Source organism: Anopheles bellator, chromosome X (genome assembly GCF_943735745.2).
Source record: "Anopheles bellator chromosome X, idAnoBellAS_SP24_06.2, whole genome shotgun sequence".
Classification (NCBI taxonomy): Eukaryota; Metazoa; Arthropoda; class Insecta; order Diptera; family Culicidae; genus Anopheles; species Anopheles bellator.
The window spans coordinates 7411109-7437503 of NC_071287.1; the positions used below are offsets into that span (position 1 = coordinate 7411109).

The following is a 26395-nucleotide window of genomic DNA, read 5'->3' on the forward strand; positions in this document are numbered from 1 at the left end:
AGAGGGAGAAAGAGAAAAGGGGGGCTTGTAGAGAGAGAGAGGGAGAGAGAGAGAGAGAGTTCGCAATAGTAGCAGATTGTCTGTTGGTCCGTATTTGTTGTTACTAATCGCTGTCCTTCTCCCGTTTGAGTGTGTGAGATGTCCCGGACGACGGCGTGGCGCCAAACAAAGCAGATGCGTGCATATGTGTGTGGGTGTGTGTGTCGATGTGAGTCATCTCCGTTGTAGTCCTGACTCTTTCGCCACCGCGCCGTGTCTCAGGCACGGTCTTTGGTGTGTATGTGCACAACGTAGTGGAAAAACTACGTTTCCGTTTATGCTTTTCTCGCAACACCAAAGCTGCGGATCGGTCACTGGGTTTTGTTTTTATTTTGATTGATGGCGGCCCCTCTCTGATAGAGCAGCAGCAGCTGGGGGCCATGGATTCCGCGCCCCTCAAAACACACCGTTACAGAAAGCAACAGACATTGCCTCTGGTGTGGAGAAGAAGAAGATGCGTTTCGATTGTCTTTATGTTTTAGCCAGTGTTGCTACCCATTGCACCCATTGCCAGTGTTGCTTCAACATTGTGGCCTAGCTAATTACGTCTTTTTCGTACAGACTGTGGGGATTCTAAATTACGATTTGTAACACAGCTCAGGGGTCAGGCTTAAAGACAAACGAAAATTTTGTTCGCAGGTTCATCACATCCAAACAAGCGGTTTATGTTTTGCCCCCGGCGGATGATTAATTATTGATATGTTATTTTTTCCACTTGTGACACAAACCCTTTGTTTTGCAACTTCCGAATTCAGGGGGAATCCGTGAAGCGGTTCACCAAGAATTACGAAACAGTTGTTGGATCGCTCGTGCGACTCGCATCGTGCTGTAGCATTTTACGCAGCGCGTGAAAAGCTTTTTTGCATACTAATTTCAAGTGTAATTATAATAATGGACGGCAGTGTGGGTTTGCCATCCAGGTCTACAGGTCAAGGACGCAAGGTTTCAATCCACAATTGTTGAAATGTTTCACTTGCAAACGTGTTGTGAAAAAGTCCATCCTGCGCCATTCGCCCCTAGAGGGCGCTGTCTCCATTACAGTGAAATATTTGCACGAGCTTCTTCTCGCTCCAAAGTTCATAGCAAACCTAAGTTCTGGTTGATCCTACAACTTTCAGGAAAGGGATTGTAATCTGTTACCCAGAGAAACAGAAGAGAAGGGATTATTTTATCTTCAGATCCTGAAGGGCTGACGTCAGGAAATGATTCGCGCTTAGAATAACGATCTTGCTGTGGGTGCTTTACCTTCAAGTAGAGGTGCAAAGGACACGCACGCGGTTCATGGATGGGATGTCTGGTGATGCCACCCATCGCTTTTGCCGTACAACCTACATAACTGAATACAACAAAAAAGCATTACATTTCAAATCGTTTTATTTCATGCACAGAAAGGTATAATAGATCACAATGTTTGGATGTATATGTTATGTACATGTGCTAATGGGGACTCCACAACACGACCAAAACATAACAGAAAAAGCATCATTCTGAATAACTCGGTTTCCTTGAAAGATATAAGTGTATATATATTATCCGCATCCGCTGCACGAATGTATATAGGCATATTCGTTCCCTCGGATCCTGTTCCTAAGCTTATGTTGCATTATTACTCGCCTATCATTATTATTAGTGGCTCGTCCGTAGATCATCCGTCTGCGCTGCACCGATGCGTTGGTTTCTTGCGAAACACGTCGTCGTTCGAACCCTGACAGTTGAGAGTGTATCAACTTAAGTGCAAAACTTTATGTTGCTTCCTAATACGGCTCTATCCGTTCTATAAAAGTAAATGAAATAAGAAAAATATCGTTATTAGTGGGACTTTTGATGTGTAACTTTGCCGTGTTGGTTTTTAGACGACGTAGAGATTTAGCGCACGGGGTTTCCTTATCGCACAATCAAAATATATATAGCAAACCATTTAGAAACCAACCTTCTAATGTACGGTACTATTTACTCTACACTTTATCATATCGCTCCAACGTGCGGTATCGGACCTAGTGGATCGTCACATCTTCCCATCATCCCACCGTTTTTGAGTTTTCTTTTCTTGTTCTTTTCGTGTTCAGTAATGAGGGCGTGCATGGAGTATTACCGCAAATGGATGATAGAACAAGGCTTTGCAGCCGCTGCAATTTTCCGTTTGAATCTTCAAACCCAAAACCAAGGCTCTCGGATTCCGCTTTCTTTTCAATAGTGTTAAAATCGACATCGACAATGCGACACCTTTGTGATCGGAATCGGATCCGTAGTACTGTGGCCAAAATATATCCGGAATCCCTTTATAACTCAAAAATTGTTTGTTTATTCTTTTAAACTTATGTCATCATTAATAAAATAAATCTCTCTGCATATGTATAATATGTCTACATTTGGTCCAATTTTCGAAACGGTCTGAAAAGTTCTTTTAGGAATAGCATTCAATACATTCTTCATTTCGACTCCTTTCTTAACTATTGACTGTAACAGCTGTCCTCGTGTTTAGCTCTTGAGTTTAGCTAATAGCCAGATTTCACAATACACTAAGTCAGGCAAATACGATGCTTACGGAACGGCATGGGTCGAGTTTGTGGCGAAACGATTACGAAATGGTCACGATAATGCGATGAAAAACCTTCCACGAATGATCTTCCAAGAATGGGCTTTCCAAAAATCGGGTCAATATTACGGAGACATTACGCAGACGACGTATAACACTCAAATGATATACTTTGTCGAATTGGTTTGTTGAAAGTATTCATAATGCACCACACAACGATAATCAAAGAAAACTGTTTGCCGTTTGTTTTTGGGTGTATATATATGATATACAATTTTGGCACAGTACTAGATGTTTTGGATAAACTTATGATAGCTCAGTATTGAAACAAAATAATTCACAAGGCTTAGAATGTATGTAGGCTAGCTTTAAAATAAAGGTACTCGGAGAATCGTATCAACGGCACAATTGTGTAACTGACATTCATTTGGTCCTGAAAGGTGTGAGAACGGACCGAACGATTCGTCAAGGTACGATACAAACGTAACGAAGACTCAAACAGACTTCCGAACCACAAAGCGCTTAGCCGAGTTTGTCTGATCATCTGTTGAACCAGATCTAGGATATGTTACCTCTTAAAACGGACAGTGCCCCAAACAATTAAAACTTTCGTATTCATGTAGATGCACTGTCAGGGTACGAACTGACCCCTTCCGCATAGAAACCGCTTGATTCGTACAGTGTAGACGTATGATCTACGAACGAACCCCGCAGCTCGTCATTGCAAGCGACGGATCAGTGATCTACACGTTTATTGAATTGATTTTGTCCTTGTGGGCACTTTTATCTAAAACTTAGTTTTCTAAATAAAATCGAAGTCCTTGATGATGTTTAAGGCGATTTAAATGGAATGCACGTACTGCGGTTCCAATTTGGAGCATGAATAACATAATGGCATTGCTTAAAATGAGAAATCAAATAAAGCAATCATACCAAGAGATTGCAGGAATCCGGAAGGACTTCAACGATGGACCGAGAGACAAATGATTAAAAACAGGAATGGGAGATTAACATTTCCAAAACACAGTCATCACAAACGACTTATCAGAGTGCAGGTTCAACGTAACAGGGTAAATGTTCCTACCTATTTATGCCCGCTCAGTTGGCAGGTTCTGTGGAGGACCCGAGGCAGGTTTGCCACAGCAGCCCACCACATGCCATGCTGATGATGACATAGATTACAAACATCAAAATGCCCCCAATCAGCAAATAGAGACGGACACTACGCCAGAACATGGCGCGCGCGAGACTTCGCGACGTTTGTCGAAACGACACGGACTGCAAGGTTCGGCACAACGGTGACCATGAAAAAGAGAAACGTGAATTAGAGGCAAATAGAACACGAACCGAAAGCGATTGCAAGATGCTACGACGCTCACTTACATTGTTCCGCAGATTCTCGGTCTGATTAATCAGCAGCTCAAGGCGTTCGCCCCGATTGGTCACATGCTCGATGTTCTTCACCATAATGTCCCGCAGTTCGCCGATCTGGTCGTTCACGCGCCCGATCGCATCGTTGTGGTTTCCCTCGCTGTAGCGCTGCATCAGCGACGCAAGAGTACGCGAAAACTCCGTATTCATTGCGTACTCGATTGCGGTAGCTACAGTCAGGCCGTACTTCATGTTGAATTGTTGTTTGATTTCCTGTAGAAAGAGGAACGCCCGCGAGCGTTCGAATGTCTGCCGGTTGTCGGACAAGGGGTGGAAGAGCGGGGGGTTTCATTTTCAGAACGAGTACGGATTCATCTTTCCCTGGTTACCCCACTTACGTCGTCCGTGATGCACATGTAGATGAGCTGGTTTTCCCAGATGTAGTGTATCAGGTAGTTGCCGTGCAGATAAGTGAGCTTATGGTTCTGGGATTCAACCCGAGCAATCACTTGCTCGGTTACCTCGGTAAAATTTCCAACACACTCCGCATATTTAGCCAGCACCGTTAGCCCTCGGGCAATCACACTGTACAAAATCGGCATTGTATCGGGTACGTTTGTTTCTATCGGTACTTATGTTTTGCTCGTTCAAGATGAGCAAGGAAGGCGATGAATCCGATCACACACTAAACTGCTTTCTTCTGCGAGGAACTTTTGCGTTCTTTCGCAGCCCGAACAATGAAACACAGTCATGCATAATGACAGTTTCTTACCACCACCATCACACCTCGCGTGGATGAAATGAAGCTCAATTAGTGCCAGCGGAATCCATACAATAACAAATACGAATGTAAACAACTGCTTCTGACAGCATTAGCCAGGCAAGATTGGTGCATGTCTTGGCTTTTGACTTGGCTGCACACAAAGTGACAGTTATTTTTGTATACATTGTGTCAAAACGCACGCAGTATGTAAACAAGCGTCAGAAAGGAACAGCGTCAAAAAATTAATGTTTTTCCCCTCATGAACGGGGTGTACAGCAAAGGCCGCACAGTTTGTGAACGCGTTAAGATATAGCAATATATCGAACTGCAGGAGTGCATTCTTTCTTTCATTCCTTAGTTGTTATGCTCGGCCGCGTTAACGACGTCTAATGCCCAGCATCAAAGCGTGGGATAAGTCCCGTACGCAGAACTAATTATCATCACACACTGCCAAAAATCGCTGATTAACGCGGCCGCGGCTAGCACGGTTTCGGCCAACTGCCAGGTGAGCCGCGCCGAGGGAGACCTACCCCGAGATCGCCTTATCAAGCATTAGCGCCGCTGGTTGGCGGAGGGAACCGGGTTATCAGCAGGCATACAACCGGTCCTCGGCTGATAGTTGTCGTTTGCTGTGTTGGTGGTGGTGTGGTGTTGATGATGCTGCCGCCATACTTTCGGTCTTCTTGTGGCCCGGAACGAAACAGTTCAATCATCTCAACACCGTCTAAGTGGCAAAGTTATTAATGATAGATTTCTGCTCGATACCGCTCACTTTCAGGCACCACCGTGTGACGGACGGGTCGTCGCAGGAGATGCTATCGAGTAAGTAGTTCGGCAACCGACACAACCATCGGACGTTCTATTACATCTTCCATTCCCCGTTGTTTTCGCGCAGAGTTGCTGGAAAGCGATGGGCCTAGCTGGGCCCCGGTGCGTCGTGCAGTATGCGTAGCGGTCGGTGCCTGCCTGACAGTGGCCGCTGGGTACGGCGTGTACCGCCTGCTACAGTACCGGGCAGCTAACCGGCCACCGCGCGAGTGGCAGCGGGTGGGCGAAGTGTCCGACCTTTGGATCTATCCGATCAAGTCGTGCGGAGCGGTACGGGTGCGTCAGTTCGATTGCACGGACATCGGACCGGCGGTCGGATTGTTGCGCGACCGCACCTTCATGGTGGTGCGCAGCGGCGACGGTACGTTTATTACCGGCCGTTCCCACCCAACGATGGTGTTGGTGCAGCCCGCCTTCGATGCTGACTACGAGCAGATGACCCTGTCGGCACCCGGCATGCTGGATATCGTCGTCGAGGTACGGCGCTTGCTCGAGGGTGGCCAGGCGATCGGAACCGCCTCCGTTTGGGACCAGCCAGTCAGCACCATTGACTGTGGTGAGGAGGTTGCCCGCTGGTTGTCGCGCTTTCTGCTCAGCGAAGACTTTGGCCTGCGGTTGGTGCTCTACCCACATGACTCGCCGACGCGCCCGGTGCGCCCGAACAACCGTATCCACGCGCTACTGACGGCCCGTGACTCGGGCGCCCTGCACGACGCGACCAGCTACATGCTTGTGTCGGAGGCATCGGTGGCAGATGTCAACTCGCGGCTGGAGCGATCGGTGCCAGCACTCCAGTTTCGCGCCAACATCCTCGTGAAGGGTCCGGCCGCGTTCGCCGAGGATAACTGGAAGTGGGTTCGCATTGGGAGCACCATCTACCGGAACGTGAAACCTTGCACCCGGTAAGGTTGAAGACCAAGCACCCAATCGCCTCTCCCTCTACGCTCCCTCCTTCCCATCGTTGTGAGAGAAAATGGTTGTCGCCGAACATAAGACGGTCTATCAGCGGCGCTTATCGGCCACCGACAATGCCCGCCGCGTTATCTAGTGCTATCTGTTCTCGGCGCCAACCCCACAGCTTGCTCTCGCTCGTAGTTTGTTCAGCAAACATGACCGCCCCCCACTGCGTTACTCCACCTTCGCCACCATTCCTTACTTGTCGTTTAATCGGGGATCGGGGTTTTCGGATTCATTGGTACAGGTGCCTGTTTACGAACGTAAGCCCGGAAACGGGTAAGAGGAGCCCGGACCAGGAGCCACTAACCACACTCCGGGCGTATCGCACGAAGCCAGGCCTCGGCGCGACACCGGTGCTCGGTACGCAGATGGGCGTGCGGACCCTCGGCACGATCGCACTCGGTGAGGCTGTCCATGTCGGCCTCTAGTGGAGTCGTGTTCCACCGTTGTACCTACCTCCCACTCCGCGCTGGATCAGCCAGTGGTCATCTTCGCAGCCAGTATTGCCCTGCCGAAAGTGTTCGTTTGTGCGTGCGGGTACGTGTACGTGTGTGTTTGTATAACTTTTATTTGTGTCTATTAAAGCGGTTTGTTTTCTCGCGTATGGTGAAAATGATACAAAACAAACCAAACCCAAAATCAGGGCAGCAATCAGAAAGTACAGAAAGAAATCGGCTCGAAAGAAATCGGCGACGTTGGCGACTATCAGCGGGACCGTTTCAACCGTCCAGCGACGTCAACTACGCAACGTACACCGGATCGCCGACCTTGACGGTCCCATCGCCTCGCAGTCCCAGGTGGATGCCGAAGGCCGGTGACTCACCGAGGGCCGGAATCTGACGGTATCTGTATTGCAGAAGAGCGAGAGAGAGGAAAAACATACAGCATCCGGAGCGGAACGCGTGATAACCCCGACGGCGACTTACTCCTTCAGTGTCCGCAGAGGTTCCTTGGCCGGGTCGGCGATGCCCGTCTCGGGGTCGATCGTGGTGAACACGCAGCGCAAGCAGGGAATGCGGTACCGGAACACGACCTCGCCGATGCGCACCCAGCGCCACCGGTCCTCGGCGTACGCTTTCGGGCCACGGACGACGAAGTTCGGGCGGAACTGTAGCGCGCCCACCTTGTTGTCGAGCCGGTGGTTCAGGTCGGTCACGCTCGCCTCGTTGAATAGCATGTAGCTCGTCTCGTCGTGCAGGGCTCCCGTGTCGCTGCCCTGCCGGCGACGCTGGGCGTGCTCGTGCGGATAGTACCGGAGCCGATAGCCCGTGTCGCGGTCGACGAGGTAGCGCGAGAACCAGCGGGCCACCTCCTCCCCGCAGTCGACGACAGTGACGGGTTCGCCCCACACGATACACTCCTTCGGTGTCTGGTCGTCCTGCTTGTTGGAGCTTCCGCCGGACTCGCCGGATGCCCACTGACGCACGTCAATACGCAGCTCCGGCATACCGGGCGCGGTCAGAAACATCGTTTCACATCGGTCGTCGAATCGCGGTACCACCAGCACCATCTTCGGCTTCATCCGGGCCGTCACGAATTTGCCCTCCTCGGTCGTTACCACGAACGTGCGGTCACGCAGCAGATTTTGCTGGGGCCCGGTGCCGGCGCATCCGATCGCCGGCACCACGATCGCACCACACGACTTGATGGGGTACACGTAGATGTCGGTGAGGACGCCGGCCTCCTGCCAGCGCTGTGGTGGTGTGTTATCGAGTCGCCGCTTCAGCAGCCAGGCACCAGCCGCCAGTACCGTGACACCGCCGAGGCCAGCAGCCAACAGCATGGTCTGCCGTGACACCGACCACTCCCCTAACGCCTCTGCCCAGCCGGGTGTATGTATGGATGTGCATGGATGTTTTCAATACGACGCCAGCGTGTTGAGGAAGGGGCCAGATACTTAGCAGAGCTCGAACGATTTGGCGTCTTACGGTGCTACTTACTTGAGAACATCGCAGGAAGTTGCTGCCGTTGAGCCGCAAAATCAGCCACTGAACACGCAGTGGCATTCCGAATGGCGTCGTAACGTTATAAATTCGCCCCACGGCACACTCGTCAGCTGATAGAGGATCCAATCAGTGTGGTGCTGCCCGGTGGTAGTGTGTGTGGCGTGACTGCGACAATGATGATCCGACACGACACGGTATCTTTCACTGTAATTTATTCATATTCTTTTTAATTTTCGCCAGCCTTGGTTGTGTTGACGCACTCAACTAACGTCTTTCTTTTTCTCTCTCTCGTGCGCGCTCTCTGTCACGCAAGATGTTATTTAGCGAATGCGTACATCAGCTACGGTCCACTTCCCCGTTATCATTCGCGATAGCCCCTCGGCGATAAAATGGCAGGGCCAAGAGGGTAGGCGGATGCTGCGGCGTGTCTTGGTCGTCGGCGTCGGCGGTGCGCTAGAAGCGTTGCTGCGTTCTTTCGATTATAGGTGCGATCGAGCTGTTAAAAATCATAGCCAATCATCGAATGTACTACGAAACGCGTCGCTCTTACATAATTCAGTTTTATTAAATTTGTTCACTTTCGTCTGCCTAATTTTTCCATAGCTCTAAGATTGTCCGCCGTTCACAAACATACCCGCTAGTATATAGAGTTGATAGTATTCCTTTGTTTTTTTTTTCCTGTTTAAATGTGCCTTTTTCCTTCCGTAATAACAACAAAATCACTTGACTGCCTAAGAACGCGATATTAGATAGTAGTAGTTGTAGTAGTAGCAGTAGTAGCGGTAGTAGCGGTAAATGGTAGAAGTAGCAGTGGTGACAATACTACAAACAGCAGTAGCACTCGATAATATGGACAAAATAGTGAAGCGCACACTACGCGGAACCAGACGTCTGGTGCGCCCCTAGGTATCGAGTTCGCTAGGTTGGTGCTCCACGAAGGAAGAACACGGGTAACCAGAATGTTAAACCACTAGCGCATGACTGTTGGAGAAGAGTGGGAGAGAGGAAACCTAGACAATCGCATTTAAATAAAAGTGTGTCACCTTCATCCTAAAAACAAGAAATTATAATAATCAAACATAAAAAAACGTCATAATAGTATTATAATTCTCCTTACTGATAGTCATTCCGAGAGCCAGTGCTTAATATCATACAACATTTCGTGACCAAGCGTTTAATTAGTTGTTGGTTTGTTTAATTATTGTTTTCCTTTTCGCTAAGACAATATTGGGTTGGGCCGGATAGAGAAACCGGACACAGGAAAAGCATTCGAGATTCGATTGGGGAAACGCGAAACAGGAAAATTAAACTACACAGCGTCGATAGGCATCCAATACATTACAGAATTGCATTATTGCAGAAGAGAGAAGATATATCGGAATAGCAGATAGGTGTGCATAAAGACACGGAATGATGAAAGAGAAGAAAGTGGCGTAGTGAAAGAAAGTGGAACAAAAAGAAACCAAAAATGTGACAGCAAGTGTAGAAAACAGAGCACAGCAGAGGAAGTAGAGTATGAAAGGACTATAGAAACCGACGACTATTTACAAAAGAGTTAAGCGTCCCTTAGTGTCGCAGCCGCGCTCGTGAAAGCCGCGAAATCGTAAAACAGTAGAGTCGAAGGGTTTCGGTATGGAACTGGTTGAAAGGGAAGGGGACGTCATTTCAGGATTTCCTGTTTACTCAGCATCGTTTGCGCGCTTAGCTTGCTTCTGGAGCTTCTTGGGGCCTTTATCGGTTGGGCTTTCGCCCTTGCCTACGGTCGCTGGCTTCGGCTGCGGGGCTACGGCTGGCTCCGTCGGCTCGACATTGTTCGTCGCCGCCACCGAGACCGTTGTGGCCATCGTTGCCGCCTCCACCTTATCGCCCTTATCTTCGAGGGGGGCCCCGTCGCCACTGCCGTATGTTTCGTCCGGAAGATCGGATGCCGCCGACTCGGACTGGCTGCCGAGGGCCTGGGAGAGACAGGGGATTAGAGCTCGGGGGTGCCGCATTCTGATCTAGCTAATACGATGTGTGGTTCCGGCGGTTCCGGCTCTGTGCCACTGCACACGGGGTGTACCGTGATGGAGAACCATCATGCAAAACGGTGACAGATTGGGACGTGTCAAGGAATCAAGGAGCAAGGAGTTCGCGGTGGATTTCGAATTGCGTGCGAAAACATGTGTCATTATTAAAACGTCAACGTGACCATCTTCATGGATCAACACAGTAACCACCGTTGACAGAGATAGACACGAAACCAGACAGTGACCGGAAAATATCGGAAAGGAAAGACCATGAAAAGCGGCTATGAAAGAACGAAAGAAGCAGACCACACGAGAGAGTGGAAGAGTAAGAGAAATTGAAACAGAAAGATAAAAAGGAAGAGAAAAAGATAGAGAAAGAGGCAGAGAAAGAGAAAGGAAAACAGAAAGAGAAAGAGGAATGATGAAAAAAGATGTGATGCGAGTGAAGGGTGAGCAAAGCATGAATCAACTAGCCGCCATTAGCACGATAATGTTAAATACCAGCGGTGACACAGACCTTCGAGAGTTGTCGAGAAATTGAGCAAATATACATGACTGTGGAGGATTGTGAACCTCCGGGAACTACGTCTGAAAGACAATACCGAAATCAAACACCTCGCGGTTGCGGCTAGCCATGCAACGTGCCGCAGCGGAGTCTACAGCGGACTACCGACTCTAGCTAGTGCGTTTGGACGTGACTCAATTTCTACCGCTTCTGGCCCAAAATGGTTCCTCTGATGAATACGCGTAGTACCCAGTAATAGTTTTAGTAGTTCGTAGTTCGGGTTCGGTTCTCTTCGTGTTTCGTTTCGTAATGGCAGCCTACGAAGGTTTCGATTAACTACGAAGTGAGGCTCGGTTCGTCCTTAAATACGCATTTTCGCCATTAAGTACAGTTAAGACGCTATCGCATGGTCGCAAACCGCAGACCGTATTCTGTTGTCAACCCATCACATCGCTCCGTCCGGACGTTTCATGCTCTGCTGACGGCGTACTCCGTTGATCTGTATTCCGCCTCTGGGAGTTTGTGGAATCAGATGGCGGAATGGAACTCAGAATAACGAAAACGGAAGCAACGACATGCGTACCGGTTCGTCTACGGTCGGCTGTGCAGCCGCGGTTGCGTTCATCGCAGCCGTCTTAGGCGTTGGGGTTGACGGGGTGGCGGCGAAGCCTGCCATTAAGCCGCCAAGCGCTTCCCCCAAATCCAATGGAGGCGATCCCGCCGACGAAAATACATTGGGCAGGCTCGCGGTCTCGCGCGTTCCGTTGAAGCTATTGAGCGGTACACCGAGTCCTAACATGTTTGGCACCAGCGCGGTGATGTTAGCGAGGTCCACAAGGTTCGGCAGGTTCGGAAGAGTCGGTGGCTGGAATCTCATGCTCCCTACGGCCGCCGTGCTCGCCTCCATGAGAATCGACTGTAGATGAGTTCAACACACACAGAGACGCGGGACAAGAGGTAAAATCTTTAGGTCACACGGCGTCGAACCCTGCGACAGGGACAACATTTGAGGTCGCCGACAGATTGCGGGACATCGGACACGGACCCGGCGCTCCCGGCGCGAAGTGGCATAAGTGAACGGAAGGGTTTCTAACTAATGTGCGTGCACGAGCATCGGTGACAGGACAGCGTGTTGAGGAGTATTCCAAGTAGGATGAGCCGTATGTGTTGTATATGAGCTTGCGCCTTGCCTTTCTAATGCTATTGTTTTTCTACATTTTAGGATGTTCAGTGGCGTCGAACGAGGCCGCTCACTCCGAGGCTGACAGATGGAAGATGTTGGATGCCGTTTTCGTGATAGGTTGTTGTGAAGAGTTGGGGACTTGCATTCTTGACTTGAGCAGCTCACTGAGAGAGATAGAAAGTGGAGAGGATGCGCGGAGCTGCCGGTGGGCCGGAAGGAATGGGACGGAAAGGTGGTAGTCGATAGGACGCAGATAGGCAATTTATATGCCGTGCACACACACACACACAGACATACGTGCGCACGTATTCACGTCCGCTCATTCACACGCGCACAAATAACCATTCACGCACAAACACATTTTATATACGCTTAGATTAGTGACGTGATTAGACGTGCTTTGAAGTTAACCACTCGTTCACTGGTTTGTGCGATTCGCTGTGGAAGAAAGATGACAAATGGAAAGGAATTGATAAATGGTACGATACAAATGTGTGTGAGTGTGTGTGTCTACGTGTTGGTTGAAATACTAGTAGGAACTGCTGCTCTGCTTATTTAGGAACTAGATGATGGCGGTGGAGTGTGTCATGCTAGCGGGGCATTGCCAAAGGCTGGATCGGGCATCACTTACCAGAATCAGATCCTGAATGAGGTTAGACAGACCGCGGTTTGCCAGCACGAACAGGCGCGTCACCGGTCCGGGGATGCCTTCGGTGTAGCCGTCACCCTTGCCGAGGTCGTGATCGTCCGGGGAGTGGGCTTTCTCGTCGCTCTGTTCCGTGCCCGAGCTGCCCGACACAAGCTGCAAACGTGTGACGGAAGACATGGAAGAAAACAAAAGGGATCCATCAGGAGTCACATTTAGAAACGTTACCAAACAAGAGCGTGCCAAACAAGAAACAGAAAAGGGACAGATAGAAAGAGTGATACAATATACAGATGTGTATGCACAAAAGAAAAAAAAACAGAAAGAAAGAGAGAGAGAGAGAGAGAGAGAGTTAGAGAGGGATCGAGAGCGAGATAACGAGAAAGGAAGTTGTTACACAATGGAGTACACAGATCAAGTAAAGTACAGAAACAACCCAAGAAGCTACATGCCGGCCATGGTGGACACTTGAAAAGAGGATTCTGGCCGCAGGGTTCACGTGCGTCATGGGCTATTGTTACTCATTCTGGTTTGAGCTCTAGCTCATAGTAGACACGGTTAGTAGGTGGCAATCAGGAAACGCGGCACCGTGTGCGCAGCTTACTTGTGTGGCACGGAGGAAACATGAAAAGTATATAAATCTACGTACAGCAAAGTTAAGTATACCTGAAACTGAACTAATTAAAAGAAGGTACAAGGAATAAGAAGAAGAAGAAAGGAGAAAGAGAGAGAGAGAGGGAGGGAGAGAGAAAGCGGGGAAGATGTTTCAGAAACCCGAAACATACACAAGGTGCGCAAATCATAGATCAAAGCAACGCGAACACATTAGAGACGAAATTGAAACAAAATGTACATTGGTCGAAAAAGCAAGAAGTGCCAAATAGAATAAGGAAGATTGCACACCCTTCGTTCCCCCCTTTCCCAACCCTCCACCCACTTCACGGTTTGCCCATTCAATTTTGCGTGCGGCTAGTAGAACGGTAGATAATGGTATTGTTGTTTTGACTCTCGTTTTCAAAAGGAATCAGTTGCAATATGGAAGTTGGCGCACATGGGCGGAACACGGCGGATCTAGTTCTTGTGTGAGCAGCTGCGACTTGATTTCTACCGCCGTGAACGGTCTGTTCCTATGTGATCAGTCACACCGTCACGCTCGATTACGTTCTACGTTCGTTTGAATGGCGCGTTCTTGTCGCGAGCTGCAATCAAATCGCCTCGGTACGTCGGTTTATCTTTGGTATAGAAGGTGGACAGAGCCTGGAGGATGTCTGTGTGGGATGTGGGTTGAGGGAGCGGGAGTGCGTGGTTTGGGGGAGTTGCTCGATGCACAAGTGAGGATTGGGGGCAGGGATGCTTGCTTAGGCAACGAAGCGAAAAGAGAGTAAGAATCAAGCAATCAGCTACTTTAGTAATTAGTACGGTGCCTCGTTGATTATGGGAGAAACTTGAAGTGCTTCGCAGTTGTGTCTAAGGCAGGGACAAAGCGGGAGACAGCGAGTGAGCGAGAGACCACGGAAAGAGTTTAGGCAGTAGACACGACACATTAATGAGTATTTCGTTTTGTTTCAATTTTTTGGTAAGAAACGGAATCGGAATGTAATTGTTGAGCAAATCGGAAGCTATCTAACAGCAAATTTCAGATGCATTATACGGGGCGACTTTAATCGGGTCTGACCCTCTAGATGTAGGTGATGTAGATAAAATGACTAATAGACGTAGTAAAAAATTCCTAAACACACGGTATTTGTGGAACTGCATGTTTAGGCTCTTCCGTCGACCGTTCAAATGGACTGTTGAGTTTAACACGGGCTGGCACTCAGAGTAGGTGGGATCAAAGTTTTTCTAACGTGCGCCTTGATCTTGACGATTTTTGGAAAATGTACACCTTACGACTGGTAGGAAGGTAAATACGGCCCGGTCCGTTCTTCTAAGATTAAAGAAGACTGGTAGGAATCCTGAGGTACTATGTACAATACGAGTATGCGATTGAGTTGGAGCAGTCCCAAGTAAAACTGAAACCCAGCTCCTCTGACCTTGGCATGTTACGTTTTGCAAAGGTTTTGTGAGTTAGTAACGCTTGCTCTCAAGATAATAGTAGTAGAAATAGTAGTGGTAGTAGTAGAAGAAGCCAGAACAGGCGGTAGTAGTGATACTACAGGAAGAATAACACAGATAGTGAGATAGAATGAGAGAGGTGAAAAGAAAAAGAAGACAGAGGGTGAGAGAGAGACCTCTGTGAGGAAACACTGTGCTAAGGAAGGAAAGAGATGGGACAGGAAGGAAGAGGGACCGATGGATCATTGAGGGGCAGGAGTTTGGGGGGTGAGGGTTGGGGGCGGATCTTGTTTCGAGCACTGTTTGGGGCTGCTGAGTTCAATTGAATTGAGTCTAATTACCGAAGAGTGGCTATGAGAGGTGGCAGAGTGGGAAGTAGTGGAATGTCCATCGTCTTTACTGTTGTCGGTCTCGAGAGCGGTCGTCAGTGATTCGGTGCCGGCGACAACCCGATAAACGGTTCCAGCGGCACGCGCGGCGCGATCCGCTGCCCGCTGTTCGTTTTAATTTGGTGGACGTTTTTTTTTATTAGTGATTTTCGGGTCGATTTGATAGTTTAGCATTTCGTTGTGTGCGAGAGAGAGAAAGAGAGAAGGAGAGAGATTTATATATATAGATAGAGAGAAAGAGAGAGAGGGAGAGAGAGAGAGAGAGAGAGAGAAAAGAAGAGGGACCATGGGACAAGCAAAAGAAAAAAAAAGATAAACAAAAAGGGAAAGAAAGAGAGAGAAAGAGAGAGAGAGAGAGGGATAGAGGGGGAGAGAGAGCGAGGAAAAAGGAGCCGGAATGAGGTAGATATCTTTAGCCCATTTGCAAGGGTCCGAGGTCACGCTTGGTCACAAGAACTTGCGGCTTGTTAGTTATTTGGTATCGATTCCGGATAAAGTCCGGAGTAGGGAGTTGGAGCGAGTCATTAAGGCAGTGTTGGGGCGAGCTCTCCCAAACAGTGCTTTAAGAGAAGAAAGAAGCTTCAAGCTCAAAGTCTCTATAAGTATAATAACAACAAAAAATCAAAACAGTGCTTAAGTAGCTACCGTGAGCGATCTGCGGCCAGCGATCGAAGGCGACACCATTACCATACACATATCTTAGTACACTGGCATCACTTTTGCTCTCATTTGTTCTCTTTCTTTCTCTGTCGCTCTCTCTCTCTCTCTCTGTTTCTCTCTTTGCCCCGAGCAAAATTGGTCGCATAGGGGTGCTCGGGCAACAACCTCAGGCTCAGGTCCTCCGGAACGAACCTGGAGCGGATTCTTGGGGAGGTGTCAATGGTAATGTGCCTAGAACAATGTCACACTCAATGCTATGTTTCCGGTGCAAATCTATCCTAAGGGATGTAGTGTCACGTCAATGAAGTGTTTACAGGATCAAGCATGTTTTGATTCGATAGGGTGATCCATCAAGTGTCTTTTAAAACGTTTCCCGCTCTCCCCAGAACTCAATTCTGAAAATGGTAAACATTTAGCAAAAACTTTGGCATTTACGAAATGGGACGCGCTATACGCTTTCAGAACTTTGGGAAAGGTGTGTTAGAACGAGGTTGCGGTTTCTACTTTTTAGCCGGCCAATTGAGTGTGCCATTGCCATGCCCTCCCCGAGGCCTGGGCCGTCTTTAGTCAAAGGTTTCTTCAGACGATTCTCAGCGCAGCGACGAAGTGGTGAGAGTGAGAGGTTGGGAGGGATTAGGTTGAGGAGTGTGTGTGTGTGTGTATGTGTATGTGTGCACAAGATTGTAAAAGTAAAGAAGTAAAATTAGTAGTAATCAGTCAGTCAGTGTCCCGGTTGCGTAGCGGTTGCTTTCCTCTCTATACAGCTGCCACACGCCACAGGGACCACGCAAGCTCCACTCCGCTCTAGCGCACCCGGGTGGGCAGTGGGTTGGAGAGGGGTGGTAGGTGGGGGTGGGGGGAGGTGGGTTTTCTAAAGAGATCAGGGGTCAGGGCACCCTTGTCAGCGGGTCCCTTGAGCGGAGAGCCTCGAGATCACAGAGCCCTCACACACGGGTACTTACGCGGATGATGTCGAACAGGAAGTTGCCTGAACCACCGCCGCCTCCGCTGCTGCCACCGAAGGACAGGAATCTGTGTGAGACAGACAGAGATGGAGAGATTGAGATGGGGAGATTAGAGATCAGTTACGATAGCTGATCAACCGTACCTTTTGTTGCGGTCCTCATCGGTACCCTCGGAGTCGAGGGTCAGCTCGTCCAGACTCGAGCTGTTGGCGGACGACTCGGCAGCGTTTTGGTCGCCGGAGACAGCCGCCTTCTCCTCGGTGGCACGCGCTCGCCGGATCGCGTTCAGCGTATCACTCAGGCCGGCCAGGTCCAGTGTGTCGAGCGTATTGGCGTCCTCGCTGGTGGTGATCTGCAGCACGCGTGAGCGTATCCAGGATTGCAGTGGTCGTTGCAGAGTTGTGTTATTATTGATGTTGTCGTCGTTGTTTCGTTCCAGGAGTTCCGGAGTAACGCCCCATCAGAACAGAGCAAGCGTTGTTGGGATGAGCGATGTTGGGCCCACGCATGCACAAGAACGCACAGCCAGCCAAAACACACACGAACGAACACGCACGCATAACACGCAACAACACGATGGAAAGGAGCGCGCGCGACGAAACCGCACGCACGGAGATGGAAGAGATGGAGAGATGAAAAGCGTTAATGATGATACACACCTCGGGCGTTGACAGTCACTGTCAGTTCACGCGGTGTAAGTTGGCGCGGAAGTTGGCCCAACGCCGGCCACTACTGATTTGCTTGTCTCTGTTGTAGGTTTCATCGAGCAAACGCGGTGGCCCAACGCCTGAGGTGCCCGCCGAATGGTTTCCAAGCTACTACTAGCTACTACTGCTACTACGCTACTACGCGAGATGAGTGATGGCGATGGCTGCTGACTACTGGGGCTCCGGTAGCCATCGGCGCTAGTTTAGTAACCGTTTAGTGTAATATGCCGCACCTATGGCGACCCTAAAGGCGCTACTGAAGGATGGGTTTTAGGTTCGAAAGTTGATGGGTGGTAAAGTTGGGTAAGGGAATCGGGGTTAGGATGTGAGGTGGGAGTGCCGAACTTAGCCGAACCACTTCACACGGGTGATGGCATGAGCCCGTGCCAGTACACGGAGGATGAACTGGAGAACGTACCGCGTAGTCGCACGCAAGGCAGAAACGACCACTGAGAGAGACAGACAGAGAGCGGAAGAGATGAATGATGATAACGCTACGAGATGATAACGAGGCTACGGAGATGATTCCAGACGCGAGAGAGATAGAGATAGGGAGGGAGACAGAGCTCGCATAGAATGCAGAATGGATGATTAGAATGCGTTGGGGTGGGATCGAGATAGACAGGTGCTCCCGATGAGGCGAACATGATGCGAGCGAGTCGGAAACGGTCAAGCTCCCCAAAACCCCCTGAAAACAGAACACTCAAACAGGGCCGAACAAGGCCAACTCACATACACACACACCGACTGATGCAAGATGAAGGCTTAAGAAAACGGATCATAGCCGATGTTCGAAGCTCGCATAAGTTACAACACGGCAGGAAACTAACAACAAAGCTACGGCGGAACCAAAGATTGAGAGAGATGAAAAGAGAGAGAGAGAGAGAGAGAGAGAGAGAGAGACAGAGCGAGAGAGGGAAACTGATAATGAGAAGGTGAAAGCTCCCAGAACAGACGAAGCGACAAGAGAGAGAGAGAGAGAGGGAGAAAGAGAGAGAGTGTGACATGTGCAACAGAGTGGATAGTACTATTAAGTAGAGAGCAGTGAAAAGGCCCCCACTATTTGTGGCAAACAAGGAAAAAGAGCTACAGAGAGAGAGAGAGGGAGAAGAGAGAGAAAAAGAGGGAAGTAGGAAAATGGAGAACGAGCGAAGAGAAAGGGAGCACGAGCGAATAAGAGAAAGCAAGAGAGAGAGAGAGATGCCACCGAATGCTCTTCGCTTTCTTTCGCCCTTTATCGGCCATCCCCATCATGAATCCCCTGATTAGTACTGTCGACACTAGCTACATCAGTGTCTCCCGGGGGTGTCCAGCGAATTCAGACCTACACCTATTGATCATGTTTCCCTCTTCGCGTAATGGCCTATGTGACGATCACTCCATCGCCGCTACCTCGTGCCTACCACGCGCGGGACCCGTCCCTTTTTGGACGGCGTTCACGCTCGAGGCCGCTACTGCTGTTCGCCGCGCGAGCTACTACACCCGTAAGTCAGAGCGCCTAATAGAGAGAGCCCGCTCAAAGAAAGGCCTCAGGAATCAACCGGAAAAGAAAGTAACCGAAGCTAAGATCCCGAGAAGCTCCAGGAGCGGAAGGTGATGACAGAAGAAGACAGATTTATGTGTAGAGAGAGAGAGAGACAGAGAGAAAGGCAGAATGCTGGTCCATTCCGGTTGGGGGTTCTACGTATCTTCTCCGCCTACATGGAAAATGAAGGTCTACGGAGGCGCTATCGGAAGGATGAGGTTCCTGGGGCGCAGGCGCGCCCTCTACACGCCAGGTGACCTCACGCGATCACTCTCTGCGTCTCTCATACCAGGTTGGACTTCGATTCGCTGGTGGTGGTCATAGTGGCCGCAACAGTCGTTGGCGGCACTCCGGTGCTCAGCAGGTCGAACTGGCTCAGGTCGGCCAGCAGATCGATCCGCTCGCTGCCATCCGCCGTCGTCATCACCGTCGCTGCCGTCGCCGCCGGACGGGAGCTTGAGGTAGCGCGCTTGCGCACCTCGTTCCGGTCGTCCGGTCCATCGGCGCCCAGGTCCAGTTCCGGCTCGCTGGTGCCGCTGATGGTCGTGGTCGCGGCAGTGCTACTTGCGCCCTTGCTGCTGCTACCGTCGTCGTCGGCGTCGTCCAGTCCAGTGGACGGTGGGAACGTGGGCAGCGAGATGCTCACCTTCGGTCCACTGCTGCCGCCGCCGCCGCCGGACGATGGCTTCTTGGTGTCGCTGCTGCTGCTGCTACTGTCATCGTCGTCGTCGAAATCGAAATCGTCGTCGTCGTCATCGCCGGAGCTGCCGCGGTTACTGTCACCGCCGCCGCCGCCGGCGCCGCCACCGCCCAGACCGAGACCGCTCCGCAGCAGAATCGGGCCGATCGTGCGGAACAGGTACGAGGTGATCATCTGAATTTTCTGATCCAGAATCTGCGGAGTCGTCGCACGGGGGCGGTTCGTGTGGAACGTGTATTAATAGCCAACAACAACGAGACTCGACTCGACTCGAGACCTTAGACCCCCGCGGCTGCCCTCCCCCACGCGTCCCAGGGCAATCACGGTACCTCTCCAGTTTTTATGCGAGCCCTCGAGCCCCCTTTCGAGACACGCTACAACTCACGACTGCGCCAGCTGGCGGAGTTTTGGCGATCTGGAGTGAAATGGCTGGTGGCTGACTGGACTGGAGGTGTGTGGAGGTGGAGGCGAGAAGGATAACTGATAACGGATGCTCTTCGGCGTTCTTGATGGCGTTGTTGATGGCGTTGGCGAAATGGTTTTGATGGTTTTTGGTTGGTTTATTTTTAGGTATGGTCATGCGGACCGGCGCGTACCGATGTACCGAGAGGTTAGTCTGACATACGGTGGAGTCGGCACAGCCGGATGATGATACGATACGGTGCCCTCACGGGCCCACGGGACTGGATGACTGGTGGTCGGTGGTACGGAATGACTGATGGAGGTCGGATCGTCGAGATTTTGGAGAAGGAGTCGTCGCGTCCGGGGCCGTACGTCTTCTCTTCGGGTCTCGGTCGGACCTCAGCACACCGCAGTAGCGCCGTTCACCTGGTCTGCTGGGGCTCAGTCGCAGTGTAAGATCCGGTTGCGAACTCCGTTAGTTCGTGGAACTGGCCATGAACTGGGAAATGTCGCCCGCGAAGGTCGCTTTCAGGGTCGCACCGTGACTCGGAGCACTCAGAGAAACCCCAGCAACGGAGCACAATGCCGTGAAAACAGCTTGCTTCTGTTCGCTCCAATTCTTGCGCGTTTCTTCAATAGACCGCTAGGAGCTCGGAGGCCCTCAGATGAGCAGAGCAAGCGGGGGTGAGCCACAAAGAGAGGGAGGGGGGGGGGGGGCCGGCGGGGGCCGAGGAAAAGGGAGAACGAGAGAGAGAGCGAGCTATGCGGCGGTTGAGGATGTGCGCTCTGTTTCGGCTCCAGGAATCTCCACGGGGCCTTCAGTTCCCCGACATACGACACCAGTTTTGTGGTTTGAAGGCGAACGAGCCACATCGTGCAGCAGTTCGTGGGAGAAAGGCAATCCGTGCAAACGAGTGACGAAACGAGACGCAAGCCAGCCGACACGCGGAAATACATTCAAACTGCTGCAGATCGCGCTGCGGCGCTGTGCCGTGCCGTGCGTTTTGAACAATCTCTAACCACAGACGAAACACCCGGCCCCGGCCGGCCGGCCATCGAGGACACTCAAGGAAGCGTTACGATCGCTTCCTTGTTCACCCTCCGCGCCATCGCAAGGCTGGCCGCCACCGTAACACGGCTCACACAGCGGCGCAGTTTAGTTTTGTTAGTTTGCTGTTTGCCGGCGATCATCGACTCGTTGGTCGATTCCAACATTGGCCTGACATGACATGAGCGGTTCCATTGCAATGTATATCAGGCATCAGGCAAGAGTTTTGAGTTCAATCTACCGGTTACTCAACTTTTAAAACGTTAAACTTCATTCTGGAAATTGTAGACATTAAACTTTGACTTTTAAAACGTCAAACATTAATTCCAAAAATTCTGAAAATTCGAGTAAAAATTTTGACATTTACGAAACGAAGCATTAAAAACTTATTTCCAAGCGTGCTGGTGAGTCTTCAGCTCAACAAAAAAAGGGAATTTGAAAAGATCATTTCCACTTCGCTAGTTGTGTCAACACAAGATCGTGCAAGAGAAGCCAATGCACCCAGCCGCCAACGAGTGATTGTTCGGTGCGGATTTTGGTCTGGCGGCCCAGTTTTCTTCAAAAACGAAGAAGGAGCCGCCACCCCTATGTAAGGTTCCCGACGAAAGACTGTCACTGATACGCAGACACTGTTGACTCCTGACTGCAATCAGGAAACCCACCGCGGAGTAAGTGAATGGTAAACGAGAGCCGTGAAGGGGACACGATCCGGTGTGCCGGGGGATCGCCTAACAAATATGTCATGAATTGGCGCCTGGTGCCGTTGGTGGTGGGTCCGTTGCGTCGGCGTGCGTCTACTACTACTTCTACTACTGCTACCACTACTACCACGGTGTGTGTGTGTCTGATGGCGGCAGGATGGCGACATTAGTGTCGTGCAGGGGATGGAGACGATGGCCCAGGTCTTGTGGTCTGAGATGATGCGTACGGAGCGAAACGGAACATACGGCGAATGGCGAATGGCGAATGAACGGGTGGAAATGTGCGTAAATGGCGACGGCCGATATCGGAGTTGGGGTGGGTGGTACTGGTGGTGGCTGAGGTGGTGGGTGGGTGGTGGCAAGAAATGATTGGTTATGCTAACCAGGTATCAGATAGCGATGATGATAGGATGATGGCGGCGATGGCGGTGAAGGTGATTTACTAGGAGTCACCGGGGGTTGAGGGTCGTCTAGAGGGTGCTCGCTTACTATGCCGACTTTCGACTACTCAAACACAAACTCAAACGGGATTGCAAAGGGGTTTGCGTGTGCGCGTGTGTGTGCTAAAACACATGGTGGCTCTGGCAAGTCGGCCCTAACTCCCTAACTCGCCTAACACGCGCCCAGATCCGTTACTGAATGCTTTCTGAGCCGCACACACACGCGCGCGCGCGCACACACATAATCGTTCCAGCAACTTCCAGTGCGTGAGCTCGCTGATTATTCTTCGCCCGCGGCAACGCCCGCTGCCTTCATACCTGAGAGATCGATGGGAACAGCTCGCGCAGGATGCCGATCGTGCGTTTGTTGCGCTCGTTGATTTGCTGGTCTTCGGAGTTTATTAGCGTGATGACGTCCAGTTCCTGGAATGGAAGGATGGAGCACGTGGCGCCGCCGATAGTAACGGCAGCAACGTGCAAGAGAAACGAAAAAAGTGAGATTCGCGGCTCGAAACCATCAATAGAATAGTATTCTCTAGTAACAGTAATAGTACTGTTATTGTCGCTCTAACGCAGCGTAGTGGTTTTTGGTTAAAGTGTAAACAACATCTTTTTAGAACCAGGTCTATCGTCCCTACAGTGAAATATTCACTGTGTAAAGGTTGCGCTATGCATATATGGTGGGATATGAAAGGTGTCGTGTACTATGAGCTTGGAAAAGCTAATGAAATTATTGATGGCCAACGCTATCGACCACAATTAATACGTTTGAAGCCAGCTTTGACCATAAAACGATCATAATGCGATAATATAGACCGTTTCATTTTGTCTAAGCACGATTTTGATAGATCACTACTCTCTCCACATGACGTTTAAAGTGTCTTTTTCAGCATATTTATATAGTATACACTTCAACGCAAAAAAATGGTGTATCATACGTACAGGTTTCCTTAATTTTTGTGAAAATGCGAAGCATTTTTCACAGGAGCGCAAACAGTTTTTGCACAAATGGTGCACTATTCCCAACATATCACTGAGTCAGTTGGCAAAACAGGGAAAAATAAGCATTGGAGTGGTTCGAAACGCAACAAGGAAATTCAAAGAAGAAAGCAGCTTTTAGGATAAAATGAAATCTAGGCGGGTCCGGTGGATAAAATTTTGGACCAAAAAGTCATGTGCGTTTAAGCCAACTAGAAAAGTGCATCCGTCTTTGGGCACTTACCAAGGCATACTTGAGAAAACATGTAAAGCCAACCAAACCCCATTGAAATATTCGCCAAAGATTGGAAGAAAATGCCCACAATGATTGGAAATCGCTCTGTACAAAAGCTAATGCATCGGTCAAAAGTTCGATCGTTAGCATACGATTAACAGGAATGTAATTTTGTAAAAACGTACTGTTAAGTAAGATAGCAGAGTGTTAAAAACTGGAAACAAAATTGAGTCTACTTGTAATTTGAATTTTTGGCGTTCATTTAAAATCGTGCTTAGACATAATGAAACGGTCTGTAGACATAATGAACTGATTTCTAAACATGTCAAAAACCTATCTCTGGTACCCTACTGGCCGCATTCACCAGATAGTGCTCCTTCAGAATAACGATTTCGCAGTACACCGCTCGCATTAATTTAAAGTCTAGGTCCAACTAGTCGACGCCACAAACTTCATGTGGCCAAGTAGACGAATTTTGAAATTTTCACAAACATATCATGCGATTGCGATTGCGTAACCTCGGGGTTTGCCATGGACAACGTACGCCGAACATCATGGATGATTGAATATTTCAAAGGTTTAATTCGGTAAAGTTGTGAACTATTTCTGTACGCTGTACGGTTGTCATTTGGATGCAGTTTGCCTTCTGTGCCATCAGATATCGCGTAGTGCAGCTCCTGTCCACCGTACTGCCTTGTCCGGTCCATATGGTTCGTGCATTCCGTGCACCAAATTGTGTGGCTTCCAGTAGTTCCAACAACCCGCGCATGGAAGAAGCGTGAATCGCCGCACGCACACCCAATTGCGCAAACGGTATGCGGCCGCGCACCCCGACTGACCGGATTTCGGGGCCCCCCGGGGGCCCCGCCGCTCGGGCTCGCCAGTGTAGTGAAATATTTCATAACAGTCAGTGGCAGTGAAAGCCACGCGCGGCCCACCTCGAAACGGCGCGCAACGCGCAACCAAAACAAAAGGGGCGACGTAACGCGACCGGGGTGGTGGTCAGACGAAAACCCACCCAAAATGGGTCACCAACACACACGTGGTCGTGGGGTCCTTTTCGGTGGAGTTGGAGATTTTTTGTCGTGTCTGGGATTACTTTTTGCGTACTTTGCGTGCTAGTTTTTCGGTGTCATTAAAGCAATCGACCCCAGCAGAGGGAAACACACACAGAGAGAGAGAGAGAGAGAGAGAGAGAGAGAGAGAGAGAGAGAGCGCGAAGGATATATTGGCTACTGTTTGCTGGTAGCCAAGTTTCATCGGGTGTTTTGACTGGCTTGGAGCGGCTGGCCAACCTTTGAAGCGAAGCGCTTGGCTGTTACGGAACGGCGATGGCCCGCGTTGCAGGTTGCGTCAAGGAGCTGTCCCAATATTTGGAGCCATGCCAGAGCGGGCGTAATTAAGACGCGTTGCCCCGCGGCCCAACCGAATTATGTTGGAACCAACAAGCTTTTATTTGTGCAGCCGCATGCTGCTCTTCGTAGCCAGAGTGTCCCTCTTTTCGGGCTCGCTCGCCAGCTGATCGGCCGGTTTGGGCTTTTCGCGGTGTCCGATTCGTGCCCAGAAGTGCGCGAAGATGGCGGAAGCCCGGCCCGGCGGTGCGTACGGTTCCGGTTTATTGCGCCCGCTCAATGTTTGTGCGCCGTCAATCGCGATGGCGTCATCGCATTGTTTTGTGGACTTTTGTCGATACGAGAGGAATGTCAACTTCAAACAAGCTGGTTCTGCGCCGGTTTCGCCGGTTTCGCCGGCACTCGTCGCCGAAAACCGAGAAGGAACGCCGCCACGTCCACGGGAAGGCAAACCACTCGCGTCTCGGTGGCGATGTCGGCCGGTGGCGGTTTCGAATCACGAAATTAATCACGGTGTGGGCACAAGGTGACACATTTTGGGTCAACCTTTGTTCCTTTGGCCACACGGTTTTTTTTTTTTTGGGTGGTCTCGAACAAGCCAAACCGCTTCCCAGTAAAGTCCCTCGCCAACATGGCGCGGGCAAGGACACGTACGCGAGCCTTTCTCTTCTGTTGTTGCAATTTAGTTTTTAATGTTCTGTTTTTTGCATGATCCAATTATCCATTACCGTTTTGGTGGGTCCCATCAGGGAGGGAGAGGAACGGTCGGTGATCGGGGAGGGCGGGGGGCGGGGTTGGTCTGGAGAAAGAGTTCGGCTGGAAGTTAGAGCGAGATCGGGTGGCTCGTCGACACGTTCATCGCTTGCTGCGGCGTAGAAGTCTTTCGTTTCGCTCGGCTTCCAGCCAGATGATGATGGTGACTCGGTCGCCTTTTGGCTGTTGGTGCCAAAATTCATCATGCCCGTGTGCGGGGTCACACCCCGCACCCCACCCAGGGGGTGCAGCATAAATCATAAATCATATTAAACGAAACGGGGGCTCAGAATGGCAAAACGTGGAAAGTGGAAACCAAACGAGTGAGCCCGTAATGGCGGAGAGGAGGGGGGGGGGGGAGGGGAATAGCGGTTGATCTGACCGTTTTGTTATCTGCAAAATGGTTTTCCCTCTCTCTCTCTCTCTTACACGCCTAAAGCCAGTCTCACGCACCTGCTTTGCATTTTTTGTTTTGCCTAATGAAGATCATCGGCGTGTTACCTTGGCCGGTGGATGGGGTGAGACGCGGGGCGAGGATGAGGTGTAGCTCTTACCGAAGGGTGGGCAGGGTGCGAGGAGGGAGGATGAACGTGCCGTTGTGCGAGGCTAATTGAAGGGTGAGATGGGTACTTCAACCGTGGGAAGGGTGAGATGCTGTTCGTCAGGCAGGCGGCAGGCAGCAGACGGGCGACCTTCGCCCCC

General features: G+C 50.4%; 4 protein-coding genes across 6 annotated transcripts in view; 1 reads left to right on the top strand and 3 right to left on the bottom strand.

The window, feature by feature from the left end:
• Window positions 1–1401: 1401 nt before the first annotated feature.
• On the bottom strand, window positions 1402–4705 carry LOC131213432 (vesicle-associated membrane protein 7). Its single transcript, XM_058207471.1, has 4 exons — window positions 4345–4705; window positions 3959–4255; window positions 3660–3853; window positions 1402–1813 (listed from the first exon to the last, which is right to left on the bottom strand). Exons 1-3 carry the CDS (start codon window positions 4546–4548, stop codon window positions 3674–3676), a joined length of 681 nt encoding a protein of 226 aa, XP_058063454.1. The 5' UTR covers window positions 4549–4705; the 3' UTR covers window positions 1402–1813; window positions 3660–3673.
• Window positions 4706–4962: 257 nt separating this feature from the next.
• Window positions 4963–7354, top strand: LOC131214026 (mitochondrial amidoxime-reducing component 1). 2 transcript variants are annotated; one of them, XM_058208339.1, is made up of 4 exons: window positions 4963–5214; window positions 5488–5531; window positions 5605–6439; window positions 6739–7354. In XM_058208339.1, exons 2-4 carry the CDS (start codon window positions 5522–5524, stop codon window positions 6920–6922), a joined length of 1029 nt encoding a protein of 342 aa, XP_058064322.1. In that variant the 5' UTR covers window positions 4963–5214; window positions 5488–5521; the 3' UTR covers window positions 6923–7354. The 2 variants fall into 2 exon arrangements, with proteins under 2 accessions (XP_058064322.1, XP_058064321.1); XM_058208338.1 differs by lacking the exon at window positions 4963–5214 and having other exon boundaries at window positions 5364–5531.
• Window positions 7045–8851, bottom strand: LOC131214027 (mitochondrial amidoxime-reducing component 1-like). 2 transcript variants are annotated; one of them, XM_058208342.1, is made up of 4 exons: window positions 8710–8851; window positions 8435–8644; window positions 7421–8312; window positions 7045–7340 (listed from the first exon to the last, which is right to left on the bottom strand). In XM_058208342.1, exons 2-4 carry the CDS (start codon window positions 8442–8444, stop codon window positions 7235–7237), a joined length of 1008 nt encoding a protein of 335 aa, XP_058064325.1. In that variant the 5' UTR covers window positions 8445–8644; window positions 8710–8851; the 3' UTR covers window positions 7045–7234. The 2 variants fall into 2 exon arrangements, with proteins under 2 accessions (XP_058064325.1, XP_058064323.1); XM_058208340.1 differs by lacking the exon at window positions 8710–8851 and having other exon boundaries at window positions 8435–8671.
• Window positions 8852–12509: 3658 nt separating this feature from the next.
• LOC131214024 (putative lysozyme-like protein) overlaps window positions 12510–26395 on the bottom strand; it is a 19418-nt gene continuing 5532 nt past the window's right edge. The window contains exons 3-9 of the mRNA XM_058208337.1: window positions 22694–22798; window positions 19374–19979; window positions 16996–17204; window positions 16850–16919; window positions 15180–15332; window positions 12769–12939; window positions 12510–12575 (exon numbers count right to left, since the gene is read on the bottom strand). Coding sequence (XP_058064320.1) covers window positions 12510–12575; window positions 12769–12939; window positions 15180–15332; window positions 16850–16919; window positions 16996–17204; window positions 19374–19979; window positions 22694–22798 — 1380 coding nt within the window. The remainder of the gene's footprint in view (window positions 12576–12768; window positions 12940–15179; window positions 15333–16849; window positions 16920–16995; window positions 17205–19373; window positions 19980–22693; window positions 22799–26395) is intronic.